The sequence below is a fragment of the Pan paniscus genome, chromosome 6 (assembly GCF_029289425.2).
Source record: "Pan paniscus chromosome 6, NHGRI_mPanPan1-v2.0_pri, whole genome shotgun sequence".
Taxonomy (NCBI): domain Eukaryota; kingdom Metazoa; phylum Chordata; class Mammalia; order Primates; family Hominidae; genus Pan; species Pan paniscus.
The window spans coordinates 12,470,563-12,489,908 of record NC_073255.2 but is presented as its reverse complement, the minus strand read 5'-3'; the positions used below and the strand labels follow the sequence as shown (position 1 = coordinate 12,489,908).

General features: G+C 34.6%; 1 protein-coding gene across 5 annotated transcripts in view; it reads right to left on the bottom strand.

Moving 5' to 3' along the window:
• MIOS (meiosis regulator for oocyte development) overlaps nt 1-19,346 on the bottom strand; it is a 57,533-nt gene that overhangs the window by 32,572 nt on the left and 5,615 nt on the right. For all 5 annotated transcript variants that reach the window (XM_034963687.3, XM_008978677.6, XM_008978680.7 and 2 more), the window contains 6 exons: nt 16,773-18,106; nt 16,346-16,444; nt 7,181-7,435; nt 4,737-4,906; nt 2,001-2,066; nt 998-1,156 (listed from right to left, as the gene is read on the bottom strand). In XM_034963687.3, the coding sequence (XP_034819578.2) occupies nt 998-1,156; nt 2,001-2,066; nt 4,737-4,906; nt 7,181-7,435; nt 16,346-16,444; nt 16,773-18,066 (2,043 nt within the window). In that variant the 5' untranslated portion in view covers nt 18,067-18,106. The remainder of the gene's footprint in view (nt 1-997; nt 1,157-2,000; nt 2,067-4,736; nt 4,907-7,180; nt 7,436-16,345; nt 16,445-16,772; nt 18,107-19,346) is intronic.

Sequence of the window (19,346 nt, the reverse complement as noted above, 5' to 3'; positions counted from 1 at the left end):
AAATGTAAATGAAGGAAACACTCCAATTAAAGGCAGCAATTATCAGACTGGATTTTAAAAAAGCAAGATCTGTATTGTCTGCATTTTAAATATATTTTATAAATCTCGGTAAGAAGTTACTAACTCATTTGCACTCTGTAGCCATCTACAGCCATATACATACACTTTAATTTAAAAGACATAATTTTATCTCAGCAAGAAAAAATGTTATAGAAGGGTACTTTTTCTTCCATGGGCAGTGGCTTGATACATTAGGTAAGTTTACTGTGTGGTCTGTGGGCTAGTGTCTCTATATATGCGCAAGAAGGTGCAGTGGGAGAGGGGCATTTTCCTGTGTTCACCCAGTACACAGTATGCCACCATATTGTGATATGAGGATGAGGGCAGGAAAGAGGAGGGTACCGACACCATGTAACGATAAGATCAACTGGAGGGCTACAGGAAATCTCAGAATACTCTAAATTTTACCATTATTTCCAGCAAAAGTAAAGTAGACAGCAATCTATGCCTGGAATCTGTTTTTAATCACTGGACAGTAAAAATTGAGAAAATATAGATAAATTGGTTACCCCAAATACCCCCATCGATAATAAAAAGAGAAAATGAAAGCTGAGAGCTGTGGTATAACTAGACTTCAGCACTTCAAGTAAGACTATAGTTGAGATCAGGAAAAGCCAATCTTTCTTGTAGAAGATGCAGTTATGTCAACAATTGGAGAAACTGAAGAGAGTTTCTCTATTCCATTTGAGCTTTACATAAATTCCGATGCAGTCAAGACTGGCCCTTCCCAGACTGAAAGGAAAAACTGGATAACTCAATGAAGAGGCTTAGGGACAGGAAGATAAGGCACAAGTCTTCAGCAGATCAACTGATTAGGTTAAAACTAAATGCCTTCTAAAGATCCTAAGCAAGCAAAAGTGCATATTTACTTTCAACTGAGGAAAGAAAATATAGAATATTGTTACTTTTTTAAAAGCTGCTGTCAAACTGCACTGACCTGTAACATACAGTAACTTGCTGTTTGAACATCTCCAGTTCTATCAACATAACTCTCCATTAAGTCCACTCCATCTTTAGTAAGGCCTGTAAGCAAAATTCCTTCCAAATTTCCAGCCTCTTTCATTTCATTGGTCAACTTTTCGATGTATCTATTTAACTGGAAAATTTAAAGTGATTTTTCTAAAGCAATCTGTTTCACTATGTATTTTGTACTTCAAAACTACTACATTTTGAACAATTTCATTCCTAATGGAAAACATTTTAAAACAAAAGACTTTACTAAAATATAAATATGTAACTAAGAAGTCTGCATCTATTACAAATTTCAAAGCAATATCCATAATCATTTAAAATATTTTAAAAAGGCATTTACTATGTTGATAATTAATCCATAAAATAACTACAGATGGTTTATTATTTTAAAGAGAATTGTCCTCAATATTCTGCGAAGTTTTTGCTGTCTATCACAGTAGTATGTAACAGAATCACAAAATCTGGAGTTGGAAGGGAACTTTAAGATCATCAAGAATAACTTCCTTTAGGTCTTCCCTGACTTCAACCCACCCCAAACTCTTGCCAAGATTCCTCCATCTTTCCCCAGCATTTTTCATTATTATAGTACTTAGCATATAGTATTACTAGTTGTTTACATTCATTTCCCCCTCACTATATACACAGCATAGGCATTTAGCATTGTTTAATGTAGTAAAAATGAGGAACCCTTGCATAGCATCACTAAGAGGTGAGTTTAACATCTTTACCTACTAACTAATCTTACCCTCCAAAGAAGAAATATACTAACATATTGTCAGTATTCTAAACAAATAAATTTAGTTATGGTAGACATTTTCAAAATATTTTTATCTAATAAATTCTTACCATACTTTTTAGAAGAATTAGCTTATCAATCTCATACATATATAATTATAAAGACTAGTTTCTCACATAATTGTGACAGTACATATTAATTACTTCAAATGTGGAATTAAATCAGTTTTCACCTGAGTATCGCTAAGGAATTTACAAGCAAATGCCACTCTGTCACGTACTGCAACTTTGTTTTCATACTGGAAAGAAGAGAAAAAACAAGGAGTTACTTCTAGGCGCACTGGTTTTAAATTTTTGCAGAGACTGAATGTTTTATATAAATAAAATGAATATGTTTATTTCCAAATTTATTAATAAGTTATATTTATCTTGCGGAGCCATTAATTGCCTGAGATGCCTTTCTTGATGTAACTCTCAGGAAATTCAGCAATAAGGTTTTGTCCTTGCAAAGTAAAAATTTACCTTTTAAACACTAGCCAAATTCAGTTTTTAAAAATCCAGGTCAGTCTTACATAACTCCAATATAAAACATAAGCAATGATGCACAGTATATCAAATTTAAGATGCCACATAATCTTTCCATCATACAAATTAATTTTAGAGAACTAAGGAAATCTTTCCTTGGCTACTAAGTTAATCAGTAAGTCTAAGAAATTTGTGAATTGGCTACACCAGTACACAACTTAGAAGAATACCAATATACGTTTCCAAGTACAAAGTGACAAGTTTTAAAACATAAACAGACACACTCTTGTGGCTAAAGTTGTTATATAGGTGGTTTGTGGCAAAGACTTCAGAGGCATTATAATAACTAAAATTTTTGTAAACTCGTCAATATCATGAAACACTTTTGAAATATATTTACTACAAATGTAGGAAGGTACAATTAATTTTGTAATTTGTAAAAATAATTTAAAGGTGGAAAAAAAGATCCAATTTCCATTGAAGTCATCCTATGAAAATTTTACTTTTTTAACCGTAAGATCACTTCAGTTGATACCTATATCTTAGCATATTTTTTCTATGATAAAATATGGTTTTGCCCTAAAGAGAGAACATATTTCATATAACTACATTTAACTCTTAGATTCAGTTGCATATGTTACAAAATTTTGATCTGGAAAGAGTTATAAACATTATTCTGTCCCATTTTACATCTCGGGAAAGTAATACTCAAAAAAATTAACTGAATGGCTATGGTAAATGGGGCAGAGCAAGGAGTCAGGCCTGTATTTTCTGACTTCCCAATTCAGTACTTTTCACATTACTATTAACATTTTTTAAATAGCAACATTAATTATAATTATTTATACATAAAGTATAAATACATAAATGAAACAGCTTGGAAATACGAACTTCGTACTCAAGATGACTGTTATCTAATAACTCAAATTTATGTATAGCAAAACAAGGATACTGGGGTAGGGCATGGTGGCTCACATCTGTAATCCCAGCACTTTGGGAGGCCAAGGCAGGTGGATCATTCAAGATCAGGAGTTCGAGACCAGAATTGATATTTCTGGCCAACATGAGGAAACCCCGTCTCTACTAAAAATACAAAAATTAGCCGGCATGGTGGTGCATGCCTGCAGTCTCAGCTACTTGGGAGGCTGAGGCACAAGAATCACTTAAACCCAGGAGGTGGAGGTTGCAGTGAGCTGCCATTGCACCACTGCACTCCAGTATGGGTACAGAGCAAGACACTGTCTCAAAAACAACAACAACAACAAAAAAAAAAAAAAAAGGAAAGAAAAGTACTTATTATGGGTCACTTAACTTAAAATGCAGAAATTTAATATTTAAACAATATACATCTTTATCAATTCAGAAGTTAACAATCCACTTGTTTATCTAGTCTCTATCATTCTCTAACACTTCGTGAAATTATTATTTTATCTCTCCAAGATACATTTAAAGTCTTCTGTTTAACAAAAAAGATTACAGTTAAAAAATAAAGTCCTAACATTATATGTATTAATTTGAATTGGTCAGAAAAAGTTCAATAGTAATTTATTAAAAGTAATAAAGTACATAAAGTGCAAAATACACATTTATTAAACATTTCATTAAGCTGCTCCAATAAAATACATATTTTTACAAATTCTTAGGGACTAATACTTAAATCACTTATTCAAGAAATGTATAATTGATAAGAAATGGTACAGTAGCAAACACAGAAATGAATTTCAGTGTAGAAATTTCTTCCCAAGTAGTGCAAAGAAGCCAAGTAGTGCAAAGAAAGTTGTAGTACTATTGTTTAGCTTAAAACCCAATAGCTAAAACTGGTAAGCAAATCTCACTTCATTCTTTCTTTCCCGTTTTGTGATAAAGAACCTATTTGATAGTGTTATGATCACAGGTGGTTAAAACAGAAGAGAAAAAGAATAACACAAAGACCAAATAAAAAGCTGAAATAGTCCACTGTAAGTACTGTTATCATTCCTAACAGGAACCACAAAGACTAACTGGGACAAGATGTATGGCCACCTCCACCATAACTGATCAATAATCGTGAGTTGTTTTATTTAACTAAATACACACACACACACACACACACACACACGTGCATGTGTGCACAGTGTAAACAGCGAATATATTTTTATGTTTACACAGCTGTAGATTTCTACAGCTCGGTTCTTAAGCTAAAGGATAAAATCTTTATTCCTTCTATATCTGTAAATTATATTAAAACCATAAAAATCAAATCCAGTTTGGTATCAGTTAACTAACTCCAGGACGGGAATCACACTCAAGAAGAGCTGCTCAAAAAAAAAGCCCAAGATGCCTTATTTTAAATAACATATGCATCAAAATATAATATTTTATGCAACAGACATTTGAAAATTTTAATATAGATAAAAACTCCTATCTTAATTCAAAGGAAGATCTTAAAAAACAAGTTAGCTTACCAAAACTCCATCGTAAGATCCTGTTTCACTTGTCAGAAATGCAAACATGACACACAAATACGGGTTGTTTAGTTGTAATCGCAGTGTGCTACACATTTCTCTCCAAAGGGAGTTCTTCTCATCCGTATAACCCGATAAAGCCATTGCTACCACATTGAGATTCAGATCTCCTGCATATTAAAAACAGCCAGCTAATCAAAGTGATCAAAAGCTTAATATCTCTTCTACATTTCTTAAACCATAAATAGAAATCAGAGGGTGACTTTTACCCTCAGAAAAATGAGCTCAGAGAATAAGGGTTTTGGGCTGCTCTGTCTATGGAGTAGCCATTCTTTTATTCCTTTACTTTCTTAATAAAGTTGCACTTTACTCTTGAAAAAAAAAAAGGGGGGGGGGGTTTGGGTTTTGATTCAGACTGGAAAATTTGGCAAAGACAATAAGCAAAACATTTCTACCCTTATAAAACTCATGCCCATGTGTGCAAACTCTGTGCAGGGAAGCAGATCTTTTAATTTTCAAGTTCTCAATCCAGGCAGGGTCTTATATAAGTTATTCCTGTGTATGTTCCCATATATGTATGTTATTGCTTACTAAATGAAGAAAAGTGAAGTCATCCTACCAGAATCACTGTCAACTTTAACAAGTTTATTAATGTAAAGGTATTTCAAAAACACTTATAGTAAATATTGCATCTCAAGACTGCAATATTCAAAATCATTTTATTTTCCTATTCCTAAATATATAATGCAGATACTTATGTATATAAGTGTCAATGCAAAGTGCAGAAAGTAATATTTCAATACTTTAATTACAGTATTACACTTACAATTTTTCCAGGACAAAATGAACTATAAGAATTACCACAGAACTGCATTCAGACCCATTTGCAACAAAGCATTTGTTACCAATAGTCTTTTAAACATTTGTTCTTAGCAGTTTAGATGCATGCTGATAAGCTGCTAACTTTGCCTTCAGCAGTATGGCTGCCTAGTCTTCTAACCGAAGTTCAGCTTCAAAAGAAAAAACTGAATTTTCCTTTAACTTTCACTTTTAAGTATTTTCTACACTTATTATATAAGTTTTCTTAATCTATTTCTTGATTCTAATCTTTTTCTTTCTTTTCCAAATAAAGCAGTGTTTCCCACTTTATGTTCTTAACAGCTTTATATTCCTCATTTCTATAAATATTTTCCCAAGTTACTTTGTGCTTGCTTCCTTTGCCTAATACATTAGATTTAAGGTCTTTTAAAATAAAAATAAAAATAGCAAAGAAGTATCTTTGGATTTTGTACAGAACAATTTACTTCTAAATGGAAAAGAATGTTTGACTCAGAGAAGTCTTCTCTTCAGTCCTTAAAATCACTGGAAAGATATATTTTCCCTATTGTTAGTATGGGTGTTTAAATCGACCACCAAATTTCCCACGTACACAAGATAGGAAAGTATCACCCTTTCAAGTTATAGCAAAATTATAATTAGAAATGGCTTTAAATATCAATTCTTTTTTCCATCATCACCTATTTTCTATTGCACTCTTAACTGAGGAAGACTTTTGTTAGAGCAAAGGTGAAGGAAAAGATGCCAATCTGAGCAAAATATTAACTTTTTTAACTTTTAGACTACAAAAAAAAATTACAGTGAATTTCATGTTTTTCTCTATGCTACAGCTAAACTATAATGGTTTCAAAATGGACCAGCAAGTAAGGATTCAGTATTCTGAATACTCAAAAATTATTTTTTAGGTGTACTAAAGACCAATAGCTATATATATTTTAGTTATTTCCAAGTGAAATATTCCTGATAAGAAAAAAACCCCTGAGGTTTTGTATCAGGATTTGTTTTTCTGAGGATCCTCTGGCAAAATGCCAGAGTGAAAAAACCTTATCTTATTTCTTTCTTTTTAAAAAATACTAAATGAAAACTGTATTTTAATCGCCAGACTCAAGAAGCATTTTTGAAGATCAAAGTATGCTTTTTATAAGAATTTGTATTAGCCTAAATAAAAGTGTCATTCAGAGTTTCTTAAAGGTCATACAATAACCATCCCAAAGAAAGTATAAACTAAAACACTCAAATATGGATCATAAAAATACTTGTAGGCTAAAGTAGTCCTAATCTTTAAGAAAATATATTTTTAAAAATGTTATGTGAACAATCTTTAAGAGAAAACATTGAAAATGGACACACTTGAGCACTCCTTATAATATTATACTAACATTTAAGATACATCTTTGTTTTTACAGCCCTAAACCAAGGCATAAGAGATGAGCTAAGTATTTACTGTTATAGATATACTGCTGTGTTAATTTTCTCCTCCAACAAAAATTAAATGAAAATTTTAAGTGATTAGATATTTGAAAATTATTAGCCTCTTTTCTTTAAAAGATTCTATGAACTGCTAACATCTTAGATTATAACTAATATCTTAGTTTATAACCTAATACCTTTTTCGGAAGATGCCCCTTCATTCAGGATTTGGATTGCTCGGCGAATATCCAAGTTGAACAATGCCACAGCAGCAGCTCTTTCCCATTCCCCTTCTTGTACAAGGGAGTTCAAAAATGGCCCCACGTCTACATCCGTTCCTTTCTTTATCCACCCACAAAGCTGTAAAGCTAAGATTCTCTCTTCATTTAAATTTTGAATATCACTTTGCTTATCCAACCCACTCCAATTATGTCTGCTGCTTTCCACCATTCCTAAAAACAGAAAACATTTTTATATTATTTCAAAATATATTTGGAAAATAAGTCAGTTTTACAGAGAACTATGTTGACACATTTAGAATATTTAACTTCTCAGCCATAATTTTATGATAGTGTAAATATGAAATATGCCACAAATACAACATATTTTGCATGTTTTTAACTATAGTAGCTCCTTGAGTTAGCAAAGAACTACTGAAATAAGAGCAAATGCTCAGATGGACTAAACTGAGTTACTGCCTGGCCACCTAATCTAAAATAGATATACCTGTTATTATCTAACTCACCACCCACTGTTTCCTCTATTTCCTTTAGCACTTAATATGTGCTCCCATTTATTAATTTATTTTTCAGTCTTATCTCTTCTCCCAGTAGCGCATAAGCTCCAAAAGGGCAGGTGTCTTGTCTGTTTTATTCACAAGGTATCCCTACTGTCTGAAATCCAGTAGAAGTGATCTCGCTTTCTTCCTTCTCTCTCTGTACATTAAAAAACAAGATTACAGACTTCAAAGTACTTTGAAAGTTTAAGGTGAGTAATAATTTTAAAATATAATGGGACTAACTTGAGGGCTATTTTTCCCCTTACTAAATCAGAAAACTTCATTTCTCATTCTTTTTTCAGAACAAACCCTTGCCTTCACGTAGCATTATTTATACTGCAATCAAGGCAGTTGATCCTAATGACATGGTAATTTCACTTAGGATGATACTTAGTGCCAAATAAAGTCAAAACGAATAAAGATGACACTTAAGAACTATAATAACAAATTCTTAAATGTTCTAGAAAGTTTTACCACCAAAATTGTCATTATATAATTATGTTTTTTAACAAAAAGGATTTTCAGAATAAATTAAATTATGAATTAGGCAACATGAATGTCCAACATTACCAACTTTTTATTTTTTGTAGTAATTTACCTTTGTAATTTACAGTAATTATATATTTATATATTTACATACAATACTGCAATTATACATTTGTAAATAACTAGATCAACAGCAGATAGTTTCTAGAATTCCTCATTCAACCTGTTGGTTGTAGGCAGAACTGTTAAAAACGGCTGCATTCCTGTCCTGGCCCGCCCTCCCGCCCCGCCAACCACACTCTTGTGTAAACCCCTCCCCTTGCGTACAGGTAGAATCTGTAACTTGTCTCGAGATAACAGAATACAGCAGAGGTGAAAGCATTTTGCAGATATAATTAAGGCCCTTACTCAGTTCACCGAGTGAATCAAGGGAAGATTATCCTGTGTGGGCCTGACCTAATTAAGTAAGTCCTTTGAAAGACAGTCTCGAGGTAAGAGAGAAGCAGCAGGAGACAGATCTCCTGCCGATGATCTTGAAGATGTAAAAGCTGCTGTGCTCTGAGAGGGTCTGTGAGAAGGCCACGTGGCAAGGAACTGTGAATAGCCTCTAAGGAGCTGAGAGCAACCTCTGGCCATTAGCCCACAAGAAAATGGCTACCTCAGTCCTACAGTTTCAAGGAACTGAATTCTGCCAACCACTCCATGAACTTGGAAGAGCACTCCGACCTCTAGAAGCTGATAGCTTCTGGTTAGCCTTTTTGAGACTCTCAACATAGGACCCAGCTAAGGTGTGCCCAGACTCCTGACCCATGGAAATGACGAGATAGTAAATGAATGAAAATACACTACCAAAGTTAATTTAGCTATAGTCATTCTGGTCAAGGAATTAAAGGCATAAACAAACACAAGCAAAAATAAGAAAATATTAAAAACTTGTCATTTGCAAGTTAAATTACATATATAAAATTTTTCTTTTCTTTTTTTGAGATGGAGTCTTGCTCTGTCACCCAGGCTGGAGTGCAATGGCACACGATCTCAGCTCACTGCAACCTCCGCCTCCCAGGTTCAAGCGATTCTCCTGCCTCAACAGGTGCACACCACCACACCCGGCTAATTTTTGTATTTTTAGTAGATACCAGGTTTCACCATGTTGGCCAGGCTGGTCTCGAAGTCCCGACCTCAGGTGATCCACCCACCTCAGCCTCCCAAAGTGCTGGGATTACAGGCATGAGCCACCGTGCCCGGCCTATTTTTACTCTTTTCAAGTATTCAGACTAAATGACTTTTAAGAAAAATTTTAGGCCAGGCACCGTGGCTCATGCCTGTAATCCCAGCACTTTGGGAGGATGAGGCGGGCGGATCACCTGAGGTCGGGAGTTCGAGAACAGCCCGGCCAACATGGCGAAACCCGGTCTCTACTAAAAATACAAAAATTAGCCGGGTGTGGTGGTGTGCACCTGTAGTCCCAGCTTCTCGGGAGGCTGAGGCAGGAGAATCGCTTAAACCTGGGAGGCGGAGGTTGCAGTGAGCCGAGATCGCACCAGCCTGGGTGACAGAGTGAGATTCTGTCTCTTTAAAAAAAAAAAAAAAAAAGGTAAAATAGTACATAGTCAAAGGTCTAAACTCTCTTTTATACCTAATTCATACTTTTAAAAACCTTGTGTGATTATCTGATTTTAGGCTGTGGCAAGTCTAAAATATTATGCATGTTAGTACATATTTTAAATTATATCCGATTGCTTTATGAAAAAGTTCCAAGATGTGTTATTTGTAAAATTTTGGAAATACAAAAAATAGTTAAATAATTCCACTTGAAGTTACTTATTTTTAACCTGACTATTGGAAACTATTGCCAATTCAGGTCAAGGAGTTAAGAGGAAACTTCCAAAAAGTTTTCTTACTTTAACAGCACTTCCTACCCACTAAAAAGAAGCAGCATGCTACTTTATTTGCAACCATGAGGGGAGTCAGCCCAAAGACAGAATCACTTTTAGCTTATCAAAGTGGATTTTTAAGGACTATAATGTGAAAACTTTTAACGATTAATGATAAAAGTTAATAAAACACTTATTAAAAAAATTAAAACATTCATTCTGAATAACAAATTTAAATTGTCAGGGCAGAATGCAGTCATTTAATTTCAGGTAGAGGCTGAGATGTATTATAAGGTGTGTATTTTCATATCTCTCCTATAAATTTTGGATTTAAAGCTGGTATTTAGTGATAATACAATTTTAAAACAGGTGAGCAAAAATCAGCAATTTATTTTTCAAATGGTTCCTTACAGCTTAATAATATAATAATATTCTAATTTCTTAAAGAGTTTTTATTTTATAGAAATCATGTCATGGAACAGAATAGAGAACAATCCAGTCATGAGTTGATTAACAGTAGGGATACCTTCTGAGAAATGTGTCATTAGGCAATTTCGTTGTTGTATGAACATCACAGTGTACTTACACAAACCTAGATGGCATAGCCCACTACACACCTTGGCTACATGGGCCTGTTGCTCCTAGGCTATAAAGCAAGCTTGTCTAACCCACAGCCCAGGACAGCTCTGAATGCGGCCCAACACAAATTTGTAAACTTTCTTAAAACATTATGAGATTTTGGGGGGATTTTTAAAGATCTTTTTTATTTTTTAGCTCATCAGCTATTCTTAGTGTATTTTATGTGTGGCCCAAGACAATTCTTCCATTGTGGCCCAGGGAAGACAAGATTGGACACCTCTGCTTTATAGCAAGTTACTGTACTGAATACTGCAGGCAACTCTAACACAATGGTAAGTATTTGAGTACCTAAACACAGAAAAGGTAAAGTTAAAATACAGTATTAAATCTTATGGGGCCACCATTACATATGCAGTCAATTGTTAACAGAAACATCATTATGCAGTAGATGACTGAAAATGAATTCAAAGAGGTCACTGCTAGGAGGTGGAAATATTAATATGTCCTGCATGTTAAGAACATGGTTATTGTATCACATATTTTTTCTGCTTAGAAATCTTTTTATTGATAACTATGCTACAGTTGATTATCAGAATTATCAAATAAGCAATATGACGTCAGCATGGGTTTTAACTTATGAGTTTAACATACATATAAATTTTTAATATATCTCTGAAAACGAAGTAAAATATATTTATGCATGTTATATAACACTAAAGTAACAAAATTTTATCTCCTTAATTTGAGACTGTCCTATACATAAATAACAGAAAACGTTTTACTGATGGCTGCAAGGAAAACAAGTTTATTTAAACATTAAAAATCAGGATTTAGGCCAGGCACGATGGCTCATGCCTGTAATCCCAGCACTTTGGAAGTCCGAGGCAGGCAGATCACTTGAGGTCAGGAGTTGGAGACCAGCCTGGCCAATGTGGCAAAGCCCTGTCTCTACAAAAAATACAAAAATTAGCCAGGTGTAATGGCATGCGCCTGTAATCCCAGCTACTCAGGAGGCTGAGGCACGAAAATCACTTGAACCCAGGAGGTGGAAGTTGCAGTGAACCAAGATTGTGTCAACTGCACTCCAGCCTGGGTGACAGAGAGAGAGACTCTGTCTCCAAAAAAAAAAAAAAATTAGGATTTAAACATTTCTTTCAAATCAGCAATCAGATACTACGCTCTTTGTAGCTACTAATTTGTTTCATTTTAATATCTATGTAGTAACTAAGCAATACAATTATCCAGTTTATAAGAAATCCTAGCTATTTTGCCCCTTGAAGTCATTTTGCACAGACAAATTCTCAGTTCTCTAGATTAGATTTTACCTTTTTGTTTGTTTGTTTAAAAAAAAAAAAAGAGAGACAGGGTCTCTATGTAACCCAGGCTGGTTTCAAACTCCTGGGCCCAAGCGATCCTCCTACCTCAACCTCCTGAATAGCCGGAACTGTAGAGTTTACTCCTTAAGCATGAAAAATATTATTTTCATGATGGATTAAAGCAGGCCAATATTTTTTATACAACTTTCTGCCATCTTAAAAGGAAGGAATTATACCTACTAATAACACTGTGAACTTGCTATACAGGTCTGTAGAAGAGATGCCCTCAGAGCATGCATTCTTCTCATCCTGGTTGATCTAAGCACTTAGCCCATTCAATAAACTAACCTCTCAGTTCCTTTGCTTCCTTATCTCCAGTGGTCTACACCTCCAAGACTTTAGCTACTCCTTTCACAGCCACACTTGAAACTGTCCTCCTCCAAAAGACCTACTTTCTAACCACAACCACGTAGCCTTCCAAAAATCTCACTTCCTTATATTTTTCACAACCTCGCAGTGTCTTCACCACTATTATTTTTACTTATCAGTCTTATCCTGTCTTCATTTTCATCTCTATCCAAATACGATCCCAAGGGTCAAGTGAATCACTCTCTTGCCAATATATTTAATTATCTTGCCCTACTGTCCTTTATTCTGCCTTCAGGTAAAATAATGTTACCCAGTAATCCTCCCATATTTCTCAAGACAGCTCTCTCTCCTCTTCTCCATATCCTCTTCCTACAACCTCCCTGCTCCTTCTCAACAGGAGCCATAAAATGGGAAATCCCTCAGCCTCTGGTTATTGAAACTTAAACATCCTGCATACAGCATCCTTTTCCCCTTTCCTCTGGCAAATGTGGAGGTGTGCACCCTTGTATCTAAAGCTAAAGAAACCTGTGCTCTGGATCCCATTCCCTTCCATTTCTAGGAACTTCGCTTCACTCCCTTCTCTCTGCATCTTTAACCTCTTTCTATGGGCTTCCTTCAATTAGCATTTAAACATGCTTAAATTAATCCCATGTTGAAAACAGAAATAAAGCAACACAAAGCTCCCGGCTCCAGATTTGTCTCCTCCTACTGGGTATCTTTTTGTCCTCCTTTATATAGGCAAATTCCTTGAAAAAAGTATTTATAATTGATTACTTCATTTCCTCAACCCACTCTGAATTTCTAATATAACTGCAATTTACTATCCATACCGCCAGTGAAAGACCTTCTCCTAGTCCTAAATTCAGTGAGTCCTTTTTAGTTCTTATTTGGCTGGATCTGAAGCATGGAGCACTGGACAACTGACCTCTCTTCCACATGAATGTATATTAGGTTGGTACAAAAGTGATTGCGGTTTTTGTCATATAGCTCTTTCTCCTACATCTCTCAACAATCTGCCTCAGTCTCCTTTAAGCCATCTCTTTCTTACTCCAAACAATTCCATTTACTCTATCAAATATCATTTATTTCTGACATACATTATATTCCTCCCCTGGGCTTTGAACTGATATCCTATTGCCCAATGGACATCTCTACCTAAGCATCTTGATTTCAACTTGCTCCAAAATAAACCCAAATACTCTTCCTGCGTTATTCCTAATTAACATACTTAAAATTAACTAGTTTCCCAAACTAAATATATGTGTGCTACCTTTGACTTTTCCATCTTCTCCACCCCTTTATCTAATTAATCATTAAATTTTGTCCTATTCTCTAATGTATCCACATTTCTCTAGCTCCTCTGCTACTAACCTTGTTAAGGATAGCATCACGTCTTGCCTCCTTGTAGCAGGCTTCTATCTGATATCCCCACTATCAATCTTGATCCTTTTAAAACACAAATCTGTCACAAATCCATCTGTTTCCCCGTCTTACAAGATGAATCTCCCTAAATTCTTAACATGATTTCTAAGTCTTTCTTGAGTTAGCCCATTGCTTACCTTTCTAGCCTCCATTCTTTCCTCACTTCCTCTCTCACGCTCTGTTTCAGCCATAATAATGTGCTATGCTCTCTACCCTCTGGGTCCACTGCACATGCTGCTCCCTGTCTGGACCTTGTCTTTAACTGTACCTCCTCTGAGAAACCTCTAATCCCTGCAACCAGATTAGGAGTCCTTCCTGTAATTAACTGTCTGTTCTTCCCTATGTTATAACTGCCAGCTTACTTGTCTATATTCTAAACTAGAATATAAACTCCTCAAGAGCAGGGATGACATTGATCCTGCTCAATCTCCATGAGGGAAGAGATTTATGTATCTTCTTGAGAGTTATGTCTCTAGTTCCTAGGATAACTCCTGGGATATAGCATGCATGTAATAAATACTTGCTGAATGAATGAGCTTACTTCATATTGCAGTTGTAAAAATTAAAGTAACATGGGAAAAGCAACTAATTCATAGCAAGCACTTATATATATACTATTTGTTACCAAAATTAAAATTTAGCTGTATGCTCTAATAAACTTGTGTATTAGGTTACTGTGGACAAGATGGCTCAATGTGTTGACTTACCATGTGTTGATTATTAGAGATACAAGTAGAGGAAAAGGTATGGCCAAATAAAACAGAAGACTGAAATCTAAGAGTGGCATACTTGACAGTATTTCTCTACTTTTCACCTTTGGGTAGTAGAAACAAAAATATCTATACCAAACAAAACAAAAAGCTGAAAACCTAGCAATGAGAGAATGATGAATGAGGAAATCTTTCCAACAGTAGTGTTTCTTTAGTGTGGGTAGAGACTATTTTGACACAGGGGTGGGATACTCAGTTTGTCTCTAGTGCACCAGAAACATAAACATATTACATTTTCCCCTTTTGCTTTTCCTCAGATGCTGGCTTTTCCTTAAAATATATCAAAATACAAAAAACACAATAACCAACCTCTAAATAATTGAGTGCAGTGTGGCCTGATCTACTATATAGCTAAAACACTATAAATTCTATCAACTTGGTGTTTAATTCTTTGTAGCAATAGGCAATGGCTCTAAAATCATGAACCATGGTACCAGGTTCATTTGTGGGAGTAAAACAGTATGTGTGCCCTTTTACCTATGTTAATAAAAACAGCAGCTTCTAACTAAACTTATTCATTTTACTATTTATAATAAAGGTTACTTTTTTTGGTGGAGGGCTAATACAAAAACAATAAAATCAAACTGATCAGTAAGTAGTCTACTGCATCTTTCAGTAAAGTGAACCAAAGTAATTTGAAAGACCTTAAAAAACACTATAATGTAACAGTTTAATTAAAACACTTAACCTACTCTAAAATATTTTATTATTTTGTATTTTGTTTGTATGGTATTGATACAAGCTCTGTAAAAAATCAAATTGGATTTACTACTTCTATTACTGCTCTTTGACTAAATAATGTTAACTACTTTTCTAACAGCTTGACTTGGGCCCAAATTTGACTTACCAAAAGCTAGAGAACGAATCCTAGATCACAGAGATACAGGGTGAGCATCCCAAATCTGAAAACTGCAATCCAAAAGGCTTCAAAATCTGAAACTTTCTAAGTGCTGAGATGATATTCAAAGGAAATGCTCATCGGAGCATTTTGGATTTCAGAATAGGGATGGTCAATCTCTAAGTATATAACGCAAATATTTCAAAATCTGAAAATATCTGAAACATTTTTGGTCCCAAGCCATTTTGGATAAGGTATACTCAACCTGCAATTCTAATATAACCCATTATTCAATTCCAGTAAAAGAATAGGAACAACTGTTTAAAGCAGTCAGAAAAAAAAAGTTTGGTTTTTGTCACTTTTATTCTTTAGTAGTTTACCATACCAATTTTCAATCCTACATTAACTCACGTTAATTAATTCATTCACTAATTAACCAAGGACTATATCGGGTATAATTCCTCCAGGTTAGGCCATATTTCATATGATACTCCTTGCTGTTAGATGGCTCAATGAAAGTATTTGAGGAGCAAAATAAAAAGGGATCTCCTTCAATTAGAGATCTTTTTAGTTTTTAAGAAGCAAAATGTTGCGATAAAACCTGAACTAACAATCAGTAATCTATAAATTGTCTAGTGTAAAACCTCTCAAAGTGGGTTTTCAAAAAAATAACATTGAATAAACGTGTGAATAGATTTAAGAAGATCAACATCACTTCAGAGAATTAAGACTCCCTGCAAAAAGGGTTTTGGATATAAATACAAGTATGCATTTAACTCAACAATACACTGAAATATCCAATCAGAAAACAAAAAAAAATTATGTACATGATCCTGAAATAACTAGATAATTTCTGCCAAATGACAGGGGGCAAAATAAAAGTACAAAAGTTATAAACATATTGGAGAAAATGAAATAGAATTTTCTTACCCAATGATGACTTTACAATTGATTTAATTCCTGCATAAACCAATGATCCTTTGTTCCCTGGAGATTTCTGATCCATATCTTCTGTGTATTGCTTCATAAGTATTTAAATGCATAGGAAATACTAGTGATGCATGACAATATATTTCAAAGCTAAATTTATTTTGATTTGGAGCCAATTCATAATAAGTATCAGTGTAAATAAGGTGGTTCGACTCTATTGCAGAGATACACTTTTCTTCCTCCTACACAATCTACAAAGCAGTATTTCAAGTTCGAAAGTTTAGAACAATTTTACTTTATAATGTTAGTATTATGTAACTTCTATTTGTATATAAAACATTGAGCATATTTACAGACTGACCTTTTGGCAAACTTCAAGAACATTTCTACCTGATTCACCTCACAAAATTCACAATGAAAAGGATATAGTGCAGAGTATACCAGAGTGACTTGAGCTGTGGATCTTCATTTCCAGCTAAAATGTGGTTCCTCCACACCTGCTCTGTATCAAGTCCATACCTTGATAAAGCCCGAAGACGCATCTTCGTTGCTATATCTTTTTCTAAAGAATTATCATTTTCTTCTTCCGTACATTCATATAAATGACGACCACAAGCCCACATTAAAGATGTAATTGGGCTCCAGGCAAGAGATATCCTTTCAAAAACAGTGAAGTCTGACATTGTTCGGTTGGGAGTTACAACTATCATTCGATTTTGACTTGTTGGATGCCATGCAAAGGAAGCAATGTAATTGTCACAAGGTTGCACACTTCTTTCAATTATTGTGGGTTCAGTTTCATCCCCAATGGGAGTGGGTGTATGCTGCATATCATACAATCTAATAATATTACTATCCCTTGTTAAAGTGGCAAGTAGACCAGTCCTAGTGGGACACCATGCTACTTTTGTTAAGGGTTTTGGTTGCTCAGTCAATGTCAAAACTGGCTTCTCAAATTTTCTAAGATCCCATATTGCAACCTGACCTTCATAGAAGGAAGCAACACGATCGTGGAAATATGGGTCTACCGTCACACCCTGAACAGCTTTTGTATTTACGAACATCTTTTGGCTTGTATTCCGAAGATCAAATATAGCTAGGTTACGATGCATACCAGCAAGGAGAAGTTTCTGGTCTCGTGGAAGCCAACAAAGAGAAAGACAAGCATCATTCTGTCCTAACTCATAAAGTGGTTTTGTTACTAATAATGTTGTTTCAGTTTCACCTGCTGAAAGTTTCACTTTTTCCATGGGAACTATATCAGGAGTATATTTGCTGCAGATATCCCATATCAGCACTGAAAAGTCAGCTCTGTGCTTATCTAAACCAGCAGCTAGCCAGTTACTATCCAGTGGATTCCAGGCAAGGGTATTACATTGTCGTGCATGTTTTGGAACAAACTCTTTTCCTATCAAATCTTTGAACTTTGAGTTATGATCTTGACCAAGGCTTGTAAGTACAACTCGACCATTTGCTTGTCCAACTGCCAGCAGACATTCAGGATCATAATTAAGATACCAGGCAACACATTTCATATAGGGTGTATCTGAATTTATTGACAGTAATGTAGCTGCAGAGTCTTCAGATAAACGTAAAGATCCAGCTTTGAGTTCTGAATTCACAGTAGATTCCACATGATAAAGACTTAGTTCTGAGTCACACACAACAAATCTATCAACATGGTGTGGTGCCCATAAAATATCAGGTTTGGTACCGCTCATGTTTACTGATGTGATCAAAGGGTCCACTCAGGTCCATTCACTGAAAATGTTTAAAAATAAAAAGTTTTAAAATATCAACAAAATATAATTCTTATGTTGAATAAACTATTCAGAAAGTCAGAAAATTCTCTATTCAAGAACCCTCTTTTTCAATATATTTGTATTTCTTCTCTCTATCTGCTATGAATTCAAGAAAATATTTATTGAAAAAAAAGGAGAAAGAACAACCACTTCCAATAAAATGAGCTGGTAGGAATCTGAGAATCCCATCCTGGCTACATTTCCCATGATCAATTATCTTAATTGCACTGTTACTAGTACCTTCAGCTTAACTTCAGAGTTATAACGACTTCAGTGTGGTAAGCAAATTAATAAGTATTATCCCTTTGAAGGGGGGAAAACTTATGAATCATATTCCTAAGCAATAGTTTAAAGCAGCACTGCCCAATAAAACTTTCTGCAATGACAGAAATGTTTCATGTTCATGCTGTCCAATATGGTAGCCACTAGCCACATGTAGCTACTGAGCACTAGAAATGTGACTAATTCAAATTTTAAACCTTAATTTTAACAAATTTTAATATAAATAACCATATGTGGTCATCGTAATGAACAATGGAGATTTAAAGTACAATGTCATACTAAGACAGCGGTTTCTTCAACTTTAGTAATAAGCATCAGCCTTGTATGGCAGAATAAACACTGGAATGTACTGAACGAACCTGAGTTCTAGTCCTAGCTCTGCCGTATATTAGTTATATGCCTCAGAAAAGTCATTGTGTGTGGGGAACCCCTTTGTTTTCTCATCTACACAATGTAGGAGCTGGTTTAGATTAGTATTTCCCAAACTTCAGTCATGTAACACCTATGCCATTAATATTTTTCTTTAAACTGACTCATTTTTAAAATCTGAAAATTGACTTTAATCTCTTCATAAGGTCCATGAATCATGGTATGCTATGCTAAATATATTTTTAACCTACACTGAAATATATAACTATTAAAAAGGCTTGATTGTGTTTTATCTACAAAGCATCCTGTTTATGACCAGTGGTACACACATACCACACTCTGAGAAAGTGGATTAAGTGATCATTAGAGGCTCTTTCAGTTTTCGCTTCTACAAACTTTGAATAAGTGTTAAAGTAGAATTTTTGAAAAAAAATAAATATTCTAGCAGTAGAAGCACACGAACTAAATATAGCTATAGTTAAAAATGGTGTTTCAATAATTAAGGTTGCCTACAAAAATTTAAATGCCTGTTTCTAACTGAGGCTGGC